At 45.5% G+C, this 14,813-nt stretch overlaps 1 protein-coding gene across 3 annotated transcripts in view; it reads left to right on the forward strand.

Moving 5' to 3' along the window:
• Nucleotides 1–14,813, forward strand: part of ATP2B4 (ATPase, Ca++ transporting, plasma membrane 4) — a 197,239-nt gene that overhangs the window by 158,912 nt on the left and 23,514 nt on the right. For all 3 annotated transcript variants that reach the window (XM_015407325.1, XM_015407323.1, XM_015407324.1), the window contains exons 8-12: nucleotides 1,932–2,093; nucleotides 3,812–4,026; nucleotides 4,553–4,795; nucleotides 6,587–6,828; nucleotides 10,608–10,842. In XM_015407325.1, the coding sequence (XP_015262811.1) occupies nucleotides 1,932–2,093; nucleotides 3,812–4,026; nucleotides 4,553–4,795; nucleotides 6,587–6,828; nucleotides 10,608–10,842 (1,097 nt within the window). The remainder of the gene's footprint in view (nucleotides 1–1,931; nucleotides 2,094–3,811; nucleotides 4,027–4,552; nucleotides 4,796–6,586; nucleotides 6,829–10,607; nucleotides 10,843–14,813) is intronic.

Raw genomic sequence — 14,813 nt, forward strand, 5'->3', positions numbered from 1 at the left:
CCCAACATCTGAACTTTTTATCATACCCCTCTGGTGGGTCCAGCATGTGTAGTCATTACACTCTATTCTTCTCATGGCCTTTTGAATCAAAGTGAATGTCTATTCTCTGATATGTTTCACCCCCTGTTCTTTCCAGGCTATGGTGAAGAAGCCCATTTCTGCACCTGTCTGTTCTCCCTCCACACCTTCACCTTTCTCTTTCTCTTCCTTTTCTCAGCAGTTTTGAGTTTTCCCTCCTTCTGATCTGAACTCCTGGGTTATTTTGGCATTGACTTTTCGCCCTGTCATGTCCTTAAGTCCTAACTGTGCAGATCAGTTACAAAGCAGCCATACATTCTTCTGAACTCACTCCACGTTGAGAAGAGTTGACATCTCATGTTTGCTTATAATGAGAAATCTGTTTTCCAGTCTGTGTATTAAATACTTCTCTGTGCTTGTAAATGATCGATAGACAAGAGATGAAAAGAAGTGCATAGCACAAGAGTCTGCAGTGTTTAGGGTGGGAGCTAGTGGTGGCTTTGTTTAAAAAGGCCTTTAAGGACTAAATCCTCACCTCTGGCAGGTGACACAGTTTGCTGCAGTTGTGCTGATATGCACCAGTTGAAGATCCACCTTTGGTATTTTATAGAGTTCCAAAGACATTGTGGGCTAGATCACAAAGTCTGGGAGAAATGAGCTAACAGATTTACTTCTCATTAGTTGACTCCAGTGGTGGGTTGTCCCTTTAACGTGCCAGGAAATTTCCCAGTGCCCTTGAAAACTGCTGTTGACTAAGAGCGAATGAAACTAAGCCTCTGCAGCGCTGGTAGTGCCGTGGGGGCCAGTCGGCTCAGACCCAACAGCGTTGCTAGCAACAAGAAGAAGCAGAGGCTAACTCATTACTTGCTACTTCTGCCACTGGCTGGGTGAAAGCTGAGTGGCCTTTGTCATGCTGCCCAGCTCAGCTTGCTCCTGGGCCATGTGAACATCGCCACTCACCCCTGGTTAACAGTCCTTGTCCACTCATAATTAACCTTCCCCATCCCCACCCCACAAATGTTTTTTAATGTATCTTGGGAAACACTAATGTCATTACAGTGGTGTCATTACAGCACAAAGGGATCTAATCCAGCACAGACTTCCCAGTTAAGACAAAAACTAATTTTGAATCTCATTGCCTCGATATATCGGTGAGGTCACCACGTAAAATAAAAACCCAACTTATTTGGTGGTGGTGGTGGTTAAGCCACAGTTCCTCCAGATACTAACAAGAATCACTTATAGGCGTCTGAGCTTTTAAGTCAATTCAGAAGCATCATAAAGATCAGACAGAAGTATTCTCCATGTCTGTCTAAGAGATGTATTAAGCACATTGTGGTTGCTGGGATGCTGACCCTGGCATCTAAAACAGTCAGTGTTGGCCTTGGCTGAGGAACATAATGCTACCTTTATGGCATGGAAGTCTGAGTTCACAGGTTAGGTTTTACACCCTGCCATCTTGCTATCTCAGTGAGGTAAGTACTAATAACTCAATCTTACAGAAATGCTAATGGAGAAGATGCCTTGCACAGGGACATGCAGCTGGTCAGCAGCAGAGCCGGGAAGTAGATCCCCAGAGCTGTGGCTCCTGTGCCTTCCTAGCAAGGCTGTCCTTCCTTCCAGCTGTAGTCAACAGAACTGTTGTATTTGCCTTGGGGGGAGGCTGGATTCTCAAGAGCTGGTTCATTCATCTGTGCCAGGGGGATACGGAGCAGGACTCCCTGGACTGTCTAGGTTTCCATGCTACCGAGTGTCTGTGTGTGCTGTTGGGGTTCCTGTGCACTGGGATTTTCTCTTTCTCTCTCTCTCCACCACCCTTCCTTCTCTCTCTGTGGCGTCTAAAGTTTTGTTTTTGTTTTGTTTTGGGCTCTGCTTCCCACTCACTCTCACTGTTTGTTTCACCCTGGATCCAGCAAAAACTCAGGATGGTGTGGCTCTGGAGATCCAGCCACTGAAAAGCCAGGAAGGGGTGGAAAATGAAGAAAAGGAGAAGAAGAAAGTGAAGGTCCCAAAGAAGGAGAAGTCTGTACTGCAAGGGAAGCTCACCCGCTTGGCAGTTCAGATCGGAAAAGCAGGTGAGCATGTTCTGGGACTTGCTTAGCAGCTTTCTACAAGGTCTGCTCTAAATTGATTAGATGCCTTCCTATTAAAGCAGAATTTGTGCATGGTCAAAGAAAACAAATCCCCACCAGGGTTGCAAAACTTAGATACAAATCCAGTGAAGATTCCCAGGGTTCAGATCCGACGTAGGGCTCCTAGCATGCCTTTGTGCTACTTATGAAGCCATCTTACTACTGGAAAAGACTATCTATCCATGTAGTCCACTACTTTCTGTCTGACTGGCAGCAGCTTTTCAGAGTTTGAAGCAGAGAAAGGTCTTCCCCTGCAGCAACCTGAAGTCCTTTTCACTGGAGAAGCCGGGAACTGAGACTGGGACCTTCTGCGTGTGAAGCATTTCTGGTACATTTTAATCCTGCCATTCCTCCTAGAAGCAACGAGCTATGTCCTTTGGCCCTCCTTTTATCTTCCTAACAATCCTGTGATGTTCATTACACTGAGTGTGACTGATCCAAGGTCACCCACATTACCATCCTAAAGAGGAGGCACTTTGGCCTAAATGGGCTTGGGGCATTACTGCTGCTTAGGCTGGTGAGATTCCTGGCAGAGTGGAGATTTTGCCCTACCACGGTCTCATTGGTACAGTGCCTGCTTTGTATGTTCCCTATCCAGTCTCTCGTCATCTGCAGCTGAGGAACCAGAGGCAGCAGCAGGGTTAAGGAAGACTTCTGCCTTAAACTCTGGAGAGCTGCAGCCAGTCAGAATAGATAACACTGGATTAGAAGGACACAGGATAAGTCTGCTTGCATTTGAAAGGATAGTGGCCTGTTCCTCTCTGTTAGTGCTCCTTCCTTCGTCATGTATCCACAACAGGATGCTGTCAAGATGTGTGGTCCTCAATTAAATCTCTTATTTTAATGATTAACTAAGTGCAGAAGGTTGCAGCAAAGCCCCAATGGCCTTTTAAAAGCATTTAGAGGAAAGCTGCTTTGGGAGCAATGGAGTGGAGACAAAGGACTTACAGCTCTCTTCCTTCTTACCACTTTTCCCAATTCCAAATTACTCTCTCCCACAAAACACCTTTTCCTTTACAGAAAGCGAGCCTGCTTTGTTTTGGTTACATGCATTTGCAGATATGTAGTTAAATTCTTAAGCCCTAAGTTCTTAAGTAGAAGACCAAAGGTGCCCACCTTAAATTCACTGGTAGCTCTTATGCTTGCTGTGGTCTTTTTCATACTGTGACACCAAAGAGAAGTGGCAGCTGCTACCCTCCCATCGAGCAAAGTGACCAAGAGCCATCCTTCCTGGACCAGTGAGGCCTACATCTTGCCAACTTCTGTCCTTTGAAACCTCTTTAACTGGGGCTTAATAAAGTAAAATAAAATAAAAAAGAGCTGTTTGCTCTTAAAGCAGATTCAGAAGTAGGGTGTTTAAATAATTTCTCTGCATCTCTGAGGATGAGCTGTTATAATGAATGTTCAGATTGTACTGAATGAATCCCAAGTAATTGCCTGCTAGGTTAGCACGTGGTCTTCATGTTCTCTGTTTCAGCCTGTACCTTTGCTAGGCAGTCATTGAGTGTGGAGATGCTGTTCTCTAATTGGTGCTTGCAGGGCCCGCTGAAGTCAAACTCATTCCTGCCGCTGTCCTCCTAGTTGTGGCTGGACTGCAGTCTTAGGATATGCTGGAGGCTTGCTCGGTCTCACCTTGCTGTCTCTTTCCTCTTCCCACTCAGGATTGATTATGTCAGCCATCACCGTCATTATCCTGGTGCTGTATTTTGTGATTGACACCTTTGGGATTCAGGGAAGGCAGTGGACGGCTGACTGCACCCCTATCTACATCCAGTATTTTGTCAAGTTCTTCATCATTGGTGTCACCGTGCTAGTAGTGGCTGTGCCTGAGGGCTTGCCCTTGGCAGTCACCATATCTTTGGCTTACTCTGTCAAGGTGAGAAGGTATAGACTGCCAGGGTGTGGAGGAGGAGGAGGAGGCTGGGGGTTTGCTATAGGATTGCTTTGTTTCCTTTCAGACTAGATTTGGCACATGGTGATGACAGATGTATTACGTGAAGGAACAGAGAATAAATGCCACTGTCTTTGGGAGTCTATGAAAGTAGTTTTGTGTGTATGTCCTTGATTTTATTTACTAGAGACAAATGGAGAAGGAGTTTTAACGTACTAAAACCAGAAATGGCAGATACGTTAAACCCAGGGTTCAAAAAACTGCCGGCCTCTACCTAAAATACTGAAAGTTTAAATCTGTTATTTAGTGTGGCTCCTGAACTTTTACAATGTAGCAAAATTAGGTTTCAATTTTCTTTATGCATTATTGAAGTCTAGAATAAATTTCCTGATGCTAAAGATTTGCAGGGAGGTCCTGGCCTGCTTTGATTCAGTGGCTGTTTTGGGGCATCTCATGTTCACTAACTGGTCTGTGTTTGTGGCACTAAGGCTCTCTGCTTTGTTTCCCACAGAAAATGATGAAAGATAACAATTTGGTTAGGCACCTGGATGCTTGTGAAACCATGGGCAATGCTACTGCTATCTGCTCAGACAAGACCGGCACTCTCACCATGAACCGCATGACTGTGGTGCAGGCTTATGTGGGTGACACCCACTACCGACAGATCCCTGACCCTGAAGCCATCCTGCCTAAGATTCTGGACATCATTGTCAATGGTGTTGCAGTCAACTCTGCTTACACTTCCAAAATCCTGGTGAGTCCTAGCTTACTTCATTGCAAAGGAGCTTTCACTTGCCACCATTCCTGTAATCTGTCAGGGAACGTGTCCTCTGCGGGCCCATTCGTGCACTGTTCAGACTGTTGTTCCCTGTTGAAGAAAGTGGTCCTGTGTGCTGTTCTGTACCATGTGTTTAAGGGCATTGTATAAGCCAGGTATTGCAAACATTGAAATTGCTGAGCAGTCGGGTTAGAATGGATAAGAGGAAGTACTTCTTCACCCAAAGAATGATTAACACATGGAATTCACTGCCACAGGAGGTGGTGGTGACTACAGGCATGGACGGCTTCAAGAGGGAATTGGATAAACATATGGAGCAGAGGTTCATCAGCGGCTATTAGCCCCAGGGTATAGATAGGAACTCCCAGTCTGGGGCAAGTGATGCACTGTATTCTTGGTGCTTGAGGGGGGGGGGCAACAGTGGGAGGGCTTCTAGTGTGCTGGCCCCACTGGTGGACCTCCTGATGGCACCTGGTATTTTTGGCCACTGTGTAACAGAGTGTTGGACTAGATGGGCCATTGGCCTGATCCAACATTGGCTTCTCTTATGTTCTTAAACCTAAGCCCAGGCATGAGTAGATATGACTTGCGTGACCTTTTCACCTCTTTTAAGAAGGAGGAAGGATTGTGCAAATCTGGCCTCTGCACAAGTGTACATGCACGTGGATTGCTAAACTGACACAGTGCTGTATGCATATACATTAGAGAAAAGCACATGTACCTACTCCATCCATCCCAGACCATCCCTGGTCAGCACACTTGCTGAAGAACTGAAGGGCCACAATAGATTTTAAGATACAAGCATAGACCATCGGTCCTGCTTATTCATTTTTTTAAAGCAATTTTTTTTTGTTTCCCCCTTTATATCAGATTGATCTTTCTGTTGGAAAAAATAATGTAAGAGGAACAGAACAAGTGTGTTTTCCAGCACATATATGTGTGCTGGAAACCTGGCTTGTGCATTGGCTGCCCAGTGTGCATAGTACACAGTAGAAAATGTGTAATGCCCTTCATAACATGCACATTTTGGCTCCTCAGACTCAGAAATAGTACAGTAGCATGTGAAGTGACTCTCAAACTATGTAACATTTAAGTCTTCCGAACTCCTCTGTGAGGTGGAGAAGTGCTGGACAGGTGGCTCCTCTGATATGGGACTGACAAGGAGGAGGCTGAATCCCAGTCAGTTTGAGATCAGAAGTGCCCTCACAAATCTGACAGGTGAGGAAAATCTGCTAATATCCCTTTTTCACAGATGGGGACTGAAGTCTAAAGAGATTAAGAGTTTAGACTTTTGAGAGATAAAAATAACTCCCATCTAGCTAACCTGCTTTGGGGGTTTGGTTTGGATTTTTCTTAAAGTGTCATTTTTACCTCTAAAATTCTACTCAATAGTGGTAGTCACACAATACTCAGACATCCATATGTTTGTCATGACATATGACAATGATGATGTCTTTGTCTTGCCTTTCATCCAAGAAGCTCAGGGCAGGTGTGCTTATATTCCCCCTCCCCTGAATGTTGTCTTTGAAGCTACCCTGTGGAGTAAGTCAGGCTAAGACGGAATGATGGAAAGAACTTCATGGCTTAGCAGAGATTTGAATCTGGTCTCTCTGGTCTGAGTCCCGTGTTCTAGCCACTGCATTGTGATGGTTCTCAGTGCTGTTGTCTCCATTTTTATTTATTTTGCTTATTAGTCATTAATTCTGTGCAGTAGTCATAGCTGATTTGTGTAATTTACCACTTATTTTTTAATTTTGGGAAATTCAGCCACCAGAAAAAGAAGGGGGCCTCCCACGCCAAGTTGGAAACAAGACAGAGTGTGCACTTTTGGGCTTTGTTCTGGACTTGAAACAGGATTATCAAGCGGTCCGCAATGAGGTACCTGAGGAAAAACTCTACAAGGTCTACACCTTCAATTCAGTCCGCAAGTCTATGAGTACAGTGCTGAAGAATCCTGACGGCAGCTTCCGCATGTACAGCAAAGGAGCCTCCGAGATCATCCTGCGCAAGTAACTCCTCTCCCATAATGCACCATCTTTAATAAGGGTGTTTGTTTTGTCTTGCACATCCTGTACTACAGCTATGAAATTTTTCCAGAATCAAAAAATGTAGAATTGTATTGTAAATGGGAGGAAAGTCTCCATTAGAAACTGAAAATCTGTTGTGTTAAGAATGTTCAGAATAGGGTCTCTGAAGGAATCTCTAGTAGCATTGCAGAAATGTCAGGTTACCAGCCAGATGGTTGCTTTTCCTGGAGTGCTGATTCCCAGCATCACTTACCTATATTTTAACTTTCCCTCCTGAATCTGAAGAAGACAGGCAAATTCTTTAGGCACAGTTGAGAAACAGTCAAAATTGCAAGGAGGTTCAGAAGCATGTGAGTTGCTTTATTGTAGTATTTATTGTCTGTGGGCATCTCTGCTTTAGCAAGAGGTTTGGCTGAGGACCAAAAGCAATGCTAAAAATTTTATTTATTTTACAAAAATTATATCCTGCCTTTCTGCCTTCACAAGGACCACCAAGGCAGCTAACAAATTAAAATATACATAATAAAATCACATTTTAAAACTATTAAAACCAGCCCCCCAACACACATCATTAAAACAATTAAAAACATAGATAAAATATACACAAAGTCATAAAACGTTGGTCAGGAAGGACGGATCACTGAGGGAACACCAAATGAAACAAAAAAGTCTTCATCCACTGGGAGAAGATGACAACAGAAGAAGATAGACCAGTTTCCCAGGGGAGAGAGTTCCAGAGTTTTGATGCCCCTACCAAGAAGGCCATCTCCTAGGTTGCTGCCTGTTTAATCTCAGAAGGCAAGGGAACTGGAATCAGTAGTAGCCAGGCAGGTTCATAGGGGAAATTCAAAACTGAGCATCACTGCCAGGAAGGTAGCTTTTATACTGTACTTCCATGTGTCTAATGTTAAAAGGAGTAGCCACTTCCACAAACTCTTCATTAATATGTTGTCAAATGCTTTCACGGCCAGAGTTCATTAGCTGTTGTAGATTTTCTGGGTTGTATGGCCGTTGTCTTGGCATTTTTTTTTACCTCTGAGGATGCCAGTCACAGCTACTGGCAAAACATCAGGTCCTACAATGCCAAGACCATGGCCATGCAGCCCGGAAAATCTACAACACTTCAGTAGTACATAAGCATTAAGATTCTCTACAATCAAATAAAATTATGCTTTTTTAGAAGTATGCATTTTTAATATTCCCCATACAAAATATTAAGGCACATGGAAGATCAAATAATATTTTTGTTTTTCCCAAAGTATTTATTGCTTGGATTTTAGCACAGTGCTTTATTTTGCATTTCCATATTTCTCCCAGACAGGAGCCCTCTCTTAATTTTACTGCCTGTTGTCACAGCATAAAGCTGCCATTGCTAATCACTGGGGATGAGAATTGCTTAATTTTGCAGTTCCTTGCTTCTTTATGCTTACATTGGTGTAACCTTAGCTATGAAAACAACAGTGTCCTTCATTATGTTGCAGTTTCTTTGTGCCTTTGAAGTGCCAGATATGAATGTCCGAAGTTCTGGAAACATTTTCTAGAGTTAGATCTATCAATGCATGCTACTAGGGGTGTGCAAAAAAAAAAATTCGGTAAAATTCGGATTCGGGTTTATTGGACCCGAATTTTTTCGGGAAACCCGAAAAAACCGAATATCTATATTGGTAAAGCATAGATATCCGAAAATTTTCGGAAAACCCAAAAAATTCGGGTCCATTATAACCAATGGGGCCATTGAAGTCAATGGCAAAAATCCTCTTGAAACTTTGCTGGGGGCTGGGGGGAGGGGGTTTTTGGTAGAGGCTCCAAACTTGGAGGGTGCTTACTGGAACCTCTCCCCAACATACCCACCAAGCTTCAAGAGGATTGGACCAGGGGGTCCAATTTTATGGGCCCCCAAACAGGTGCCCCCCAGATCAGCTTGCTGCAGTGTTTATTGCCGGTTTGCCACGGAAATTCGGCGGCAATTCGGCAACATTGTTTCCTATGGACCTTGGGGAGAGGGAGACTAGATATTCACAGTGATGGCTGTTCTGGGTCCCCTCTTCCCCCCTCCCTCCTGAAAACAGGAGCTAGAGGTGGGAAAACGGGGTTTCCCGGCTGCCCTTTAAAGTTTAAAGAGCAAAAAGCCGTTTTTTTGCAATGCCGAAAAATGCCGAAAAAATCCTGAATTTTTTCGGGATTTTTTTCCGGCTTTCGGACAAGCGCTCAGATTGCCATTTCGGGATCCCGAAAACCGGTTTGGGATTCCGAAATGCACATCCCTACATGCTACTAAGACAACCATCTGTCAATATGCTCTAGTTTATGGTTTCCTGTATTAGATTACCTTTAAGGCCCCTTCCAACTCTGTTTCTATAACACATTAACAAACAATTCTTTAAAGGGCTATAAAAGTAGGCCTTATGCTATCTCTTCTGAGAGTGTCTGCCATGGGAAAGAGAGCAAAGGAACTTTAGGATATCCTGGTATGATTTAACTGAACACAATCCATCTTGTAAGGAACAAATGGATATTATATTCCTACAAGAAAGGGGACCCCGCAAAAATTGCGGGGGGAGGAGCGGGGGAGCTCCGCACACCTTGAATAAACCTTTGTTTGGCTTAAACGTGCCGCTGGACTCGAAAGGAACAGAAAGAAAAACATCACCTGGCGAAGGGAGGGGCCCCCTCATCCCGCTCCTCACCCAGCTGCTGAGAAGAACCTCGCCTTGGAAGGATGGTCGCCTCTGGCTTCCGGGAGGCAGCAGGGGAGGGTAGGTGTATTGGGGATCCCCCCCCTGCCAAGCATGTGCAGAGGCAGCTGAGGGACGGTCGGCGCCGCTGCAGCAGGGCGCTTCACGCTCGTCCCCGCCAGAGGCCTCTGGGCGAGCCTGGCCTCTTCCCCCGCTGCCAGCCGCACTCTCTTCTGCCATGGGAAGGCGGAGGGGCGGCCTTGGCTCGACGACACCGACGCGAAGCAGAAGCCTCCGGGCGGGGGCGGGGCTTCTAGACGACAGAATGAGGGGAAGCCGCGGCAAGAGAGCGGCGGGCAGCTGCAGCCAGGCCTCCCGCTCTTAGAGGCTCTGTGACCTCTTTCGTCCCTCACGGGGGCCCCAGAGACGGCAGTCTTCCTTCTTCAAAACCGGGTCCAGGAGGAATGACGGGACTCAGTCCTCATAGGGCGTCGCCTTGAGTCCGGCAGGGCCGCCGTTTGGCCTCCCTACAACAGCTCTGCGGGTTAGCCTCAGCCTCACTGGTGTCTCTCTCCCCTCCCCCCCCACTGAACCAAGGCAGTTTGCAGAGCGTTCCCTGTGCATGCGCAGGGGACGCTCTGTTACTTTTGGGGGGATTTAAGTATCCCCCCGATATTTTTTTCAGGTTTTAAGATTTTTGTGCACACCTGGGGACCGTCCCAAGTATGCACAAAAATCTCCCTCCCCCCCAGGTGCCCCCGATGCGCGGATTTAGGTATCCGCACACAGGGGGCATCTTCGGAATTAGATATATAGATGCATTAAAAATTATGATTCATACAGAAATAAGGCTTTTGTGTCTTGTTTTAATATTAATACTTTTATGGTTTTAAAAATTATTTTATTGTATTGTTTTTACTTTTTGAGCCTCCTCAAGCAGGTCTCTGGAGAGAAGGCACACATAACCTTTCCAAATAAATAAGGCACACTTTCTTCATTAAACTTACAGATGTGCTTAATTTTTGCCTTTGCTCAGATGGAGAGGGTCTGTGAAGTAATTCTCACTTTGTTTTTGCATTGATGCAGATGCACAAAGATCTTGGACAAGGATGGGGAAATCCGAATATTTAAGGTGAAGGATCGGGACGAGATGGTGAAAAAAGTGATTGAGCCAATGGCTTGTCAAGGGCTGCGTACTATTTGTCTGGCATACCGGGATTTCTCTGCTGGTGTTGAGCCTGACTGGGATGTTGAGAATGAGATCCTGTCGGACCTTACCTGCATCACTGTGGTGGGCATTGAGGACCCAGTTCGGCCAGAGGTACCAGAATGGCACTTCTTCTTTTCCTGTGCTAGTGGTCCAAAACCACCCTTTGCCTAGCCAGTCATATTTGTACCCTTTCCATTTGTGTGACTCCCATTTTGTCCCTGCTGTTTCTGCATTCCTTTCCTTTGCTACCTGCTTCACCCCAGCTTTGGTCTCAAACCAACTTATTCTGGAAGCTATATCCCTGATCTGCTCTATTCCAAACTCTCTTCTGTCTGGTGAGATCCTTCCTCTTTCTACCTCCCCACCCCCTACCCCAGACCACTTTTCATCTTTTGCTCTCCTCATTCACTCATCCTGCTTCAAACACTTCTTGTGACCCCAGTATATATTACTCCTGATATATATTGGAACTTTATCCTTTCTCTCCCTTTCTTCTTTATTTCTTCACTTTTGCTAAGTGTCTGCTTTTTCCATCTGTAATTCTGTTACTTCTCGACTGCTTGGCTTAACACTTTCTATTTGTTTTCTCTGCTCCTATTCTTGCACCAATGACTGCCTTTAGAGGAAATCCCTTGAGCATTCTGACTTGTGTCATCAACACACTGCCCCCATTCTGTAGCAGAGGGTTCAAGATCCCTGCCCTTTCAAGCTACATTTGGTATCAGTTGTGAGGTTCAGTTGCCAATGATTGCTAGATTCGGTATTGTGTAGGGCCCCTGTGAGTTTAATGCAGTTTGCCAATCCTTTCCTGATGAATTCACCTCTGCCTTCCATCTGTTGCAAGACAAGGAGTAATTAAGTGATGCACCTTTTCCCCTTATGAACTTGCAGCAGCAAGAAAAGACTGCACTACTTGAATGTTGCCTTATTGTGCTTTTCTTAAAAGTACTGGAAAGTCGTTATCAGGAAAGAAGTTGGCAGCCACATTTAAAAGTTGCATAGAAGAAAGGATTTGAGCAGATCCTTTTTCTCCTGTCCTAGTGTGGTGGTCGGGGACAAGGCAAATGCTAAAATTCTTCCTTCAGTGCAACTACTAAAGGACCTCATCCAGCATAAGGCTACTTCAGTTTATAAACTCCACAGAAGACACAGCGGAGATTCTGACAGGTAACAAAGGCATCTGCAAGAGGAGAGGGATTAGTTATTATCCAGCAACCATCTCCTCCCCCTGCTCCTCCCCACCTACAGCACTGTTTTCTCACACAGCTTTACTACAAAGATGACAGACAGATAGCCGATCTAACACAATAAACCCTCCCCTACCTACCTCTTGATTACATTTCAAAGCCAGTCCCCTGCACGCTTCTCTCCTTAATTAGATGTTGAAGTATCTGGGGTTGGGAATGGCTTTGCAGATGCCCTGCATGCACTCACTCAGGAGGCTGTGATTCAATTTGCTGATTTCTTGGAAAGGTCTCCTCCATGCTCAGGCTTGTTCTATAGGAGATAAACCTATTAGAGCAGTGATGCACCAAAGCAGTAAACAAAACAGGGCAAGGCAAGAGGCTGACCTGCTACTTCAGAGTGGTAGAACCCTCCCAGTTACCAGGGGTTCCCAAGCCATTTTATGTCACCGAGCAGAGTCAGCAAGGTGGTTACTCCTGCCCACAGGCAAAGAAGGGGCCTATTCCAGAAGCTGTTCAAAACAAACCTCTTGCTTGCTTGGGATAAAAAGTGGAGAGGGGAAAAAATGTTGTTTAATTATCTGGCTGTTTCCCTCACTTACCTACAGAGATAGCTTTTACTGTTTTCTTACGGCGCCCTCTGATGGACATTATCAATCTGTCTCTTAGTTTAGGGGTATATCCAAAGGGATTAAAAGAGGCAGTGGTAATAGTGCTCTTGAAGAAGCCATCGTTAGATCCTTCCGATCCGTCCAATTACCACCCAGTTTCAAATATCTCGTTTCTGGGCAAGGTAATTGAGAGAGCGGCGGCAGAGCTGCTCCAGGGTTTCCTGGAGGAGACATTGGCACTAAATCCATTCCAGTCTGGTTTCTGCCCTGATTACAGGACTGGGCTTGTCGCCCTCATGGACAATCTCCACAGGTAGTTGATCAAGGTGGGTCGGTGCTACTGTTACTGCTTGACTTGACAGCAGTGTTCAACACAGTCGGTCATGATCTGCTGGCTCAATGCCTCACTGATGTTGGAGTATGTGGGACAGCCCTGAAGTGGGTTGTTTCCTTTCTCCATGGTCGGGGAGAGAGGGTGGTGCTAGGAGAGAGGGTTTCACCTCGATACCCTATGGTATGTGGGGTCCCTCAGGGGGTTATCCTCTCTCTGATGTTACTGAACATTTACATGAGCCCCCTCACCCAACTGGTGCGGAGTTTGGGGCTTGGGGTATCATCAGTATGCTGATGATACCCAGCTATATCTGCTGATGGATGGCAGGCCAGACGCTGCCCTGAGTAATCTGGCCAAGGGCTTGGAGGCTGTGGTTGCATGGCTGAAACAAAGTCAGTGAAGACTGAATCCATCTAAGATGCAGGTTCTCTGGCTGGCTGGGGGTGATTTGGGACTTGGGCACCAACTTCCAGCTCTTGACCATGTGCTGCTAATTCCAGCACAGACAGTCAAGAGACTGGGTGTGTTCCTGGATGCCTCCTTATCAACAGAGGCCCAGGTTGCAAATGTCAGAATGGCCTTTTCCCAACTACGCCAGGTTAGGCAACTGGCCCCCTTCCTGTCTCACTCTGGCCAATCACTGTAATCCATGCAACGGTCACCTCTAGATTAGATACTGTAACTCGCTCTACATGAGCCTATCCTTGAAGCTGACCCAGAGGCTACTGGTCCAGAATGCAGTAGTACTGGTTCTTATGGGAACCCTGTAACAGCACACATTCAACCTGTGCTTCTCCAGCTGCACTGGATTGAGTACTGAATTGGATTCAAGGTTTTGGTTTTGACCTTTAAGGCCCTTAATGGTTGGGGACCAACATACCTTCGGGACCATCTTTCCTGGTATGTCCCCCCGGAGAGCATTGCACTCAAGTGAAAAAAATCTGCTGGAGGTCCCTTGCCCAAAAAGTGTCCAGCTGTACTCTACTAGAGCCAGGGCTTTCTCTGGCTCCAACCTGGTGGAATTCTCTGCCGACTGACATCCAAGCCCTGCAGGATCTTCTACAATGTCGCAGGGCCTGCAAGGCAGAGATTTTCCACCAGGCATACAGTTGAGGACAGCAATGGTATGGTTAGTCCTCATCTCTCCCTTCCCTCCCCTGCTGATTTGGGGTTAGGAAACCTGTAATTATAACGCCTCAAGATTCAGGACCTTGTTGCTGTATAACTTTAACACTTTATTTATCAAACTTATACCCCGCCCTCTCCGCAAAGCGGGCTCAGGGCGGCTTTAAATTATTTGTATTTGCTTTTAACTTGTACACTGGTCTGAGCCTGCCTCACAGGGAAGGTGATATAAAATCTAATAAACAATAATAAATAATAATTTAAACAAAGCATGGAAGGTTCAGGACAGATTAAACAGTGGGCTTCTTTATACAGTACAGATGCATTTTCGACTTTGCAAGGGACATGTCACAATTGTAAATGCCTGTGTTTAGCTCTCCTCTTTGGGTGCATTCTAGCAGGACAACCATTTATAAGTACTGGAATTAGATAAATAAGTGTGCACATAAATTTCCTTGCATGTGTTGGGAAGATACAGTTGGCTTCTAACTCCTAAACCCTGGCACTTCAGTTATATAGCCCCGATGCAGCCTGTAATTATACTGTTTCCCACTCCCAAGAACAAATGTTAACGTTCTTGTGCTGTGATGTCACTGCAACACACAATGTGATTGTGAAATGCCAGCAGAAGTGGACAACATCATGTTACAGTGGTAGCATACATGTTGAGGAATTGGCTCCAGTGCTATGGGGAACATGGGGAAATGGCTAGCACTGGGTTTCCTGCCCCATCACAAGCTTACAGCTACAGGATTTGGTGTATGCAATGCAAACTGTTGTCTTCCTTTTGAGTCAGAAGACACAAAGGCCATTGTGATAATCTAGAAT

This window comes from Gekko japonicus, unplaced genomic scaffold, assembly GCF_001447785.1.
Source record: "Gekko japonicus isolate JY-2015 unplaced genomic scaffold, Gekko_japonicus_V1.1 scaffold228, whole genome shotgun sequence".
Classification (NCBI taxonomy): Eukaryota; Metazoa; Chordata; class Lepidosauria; order Squamata; family Gekkonidae; genus Gekko; species Gekko japonicus.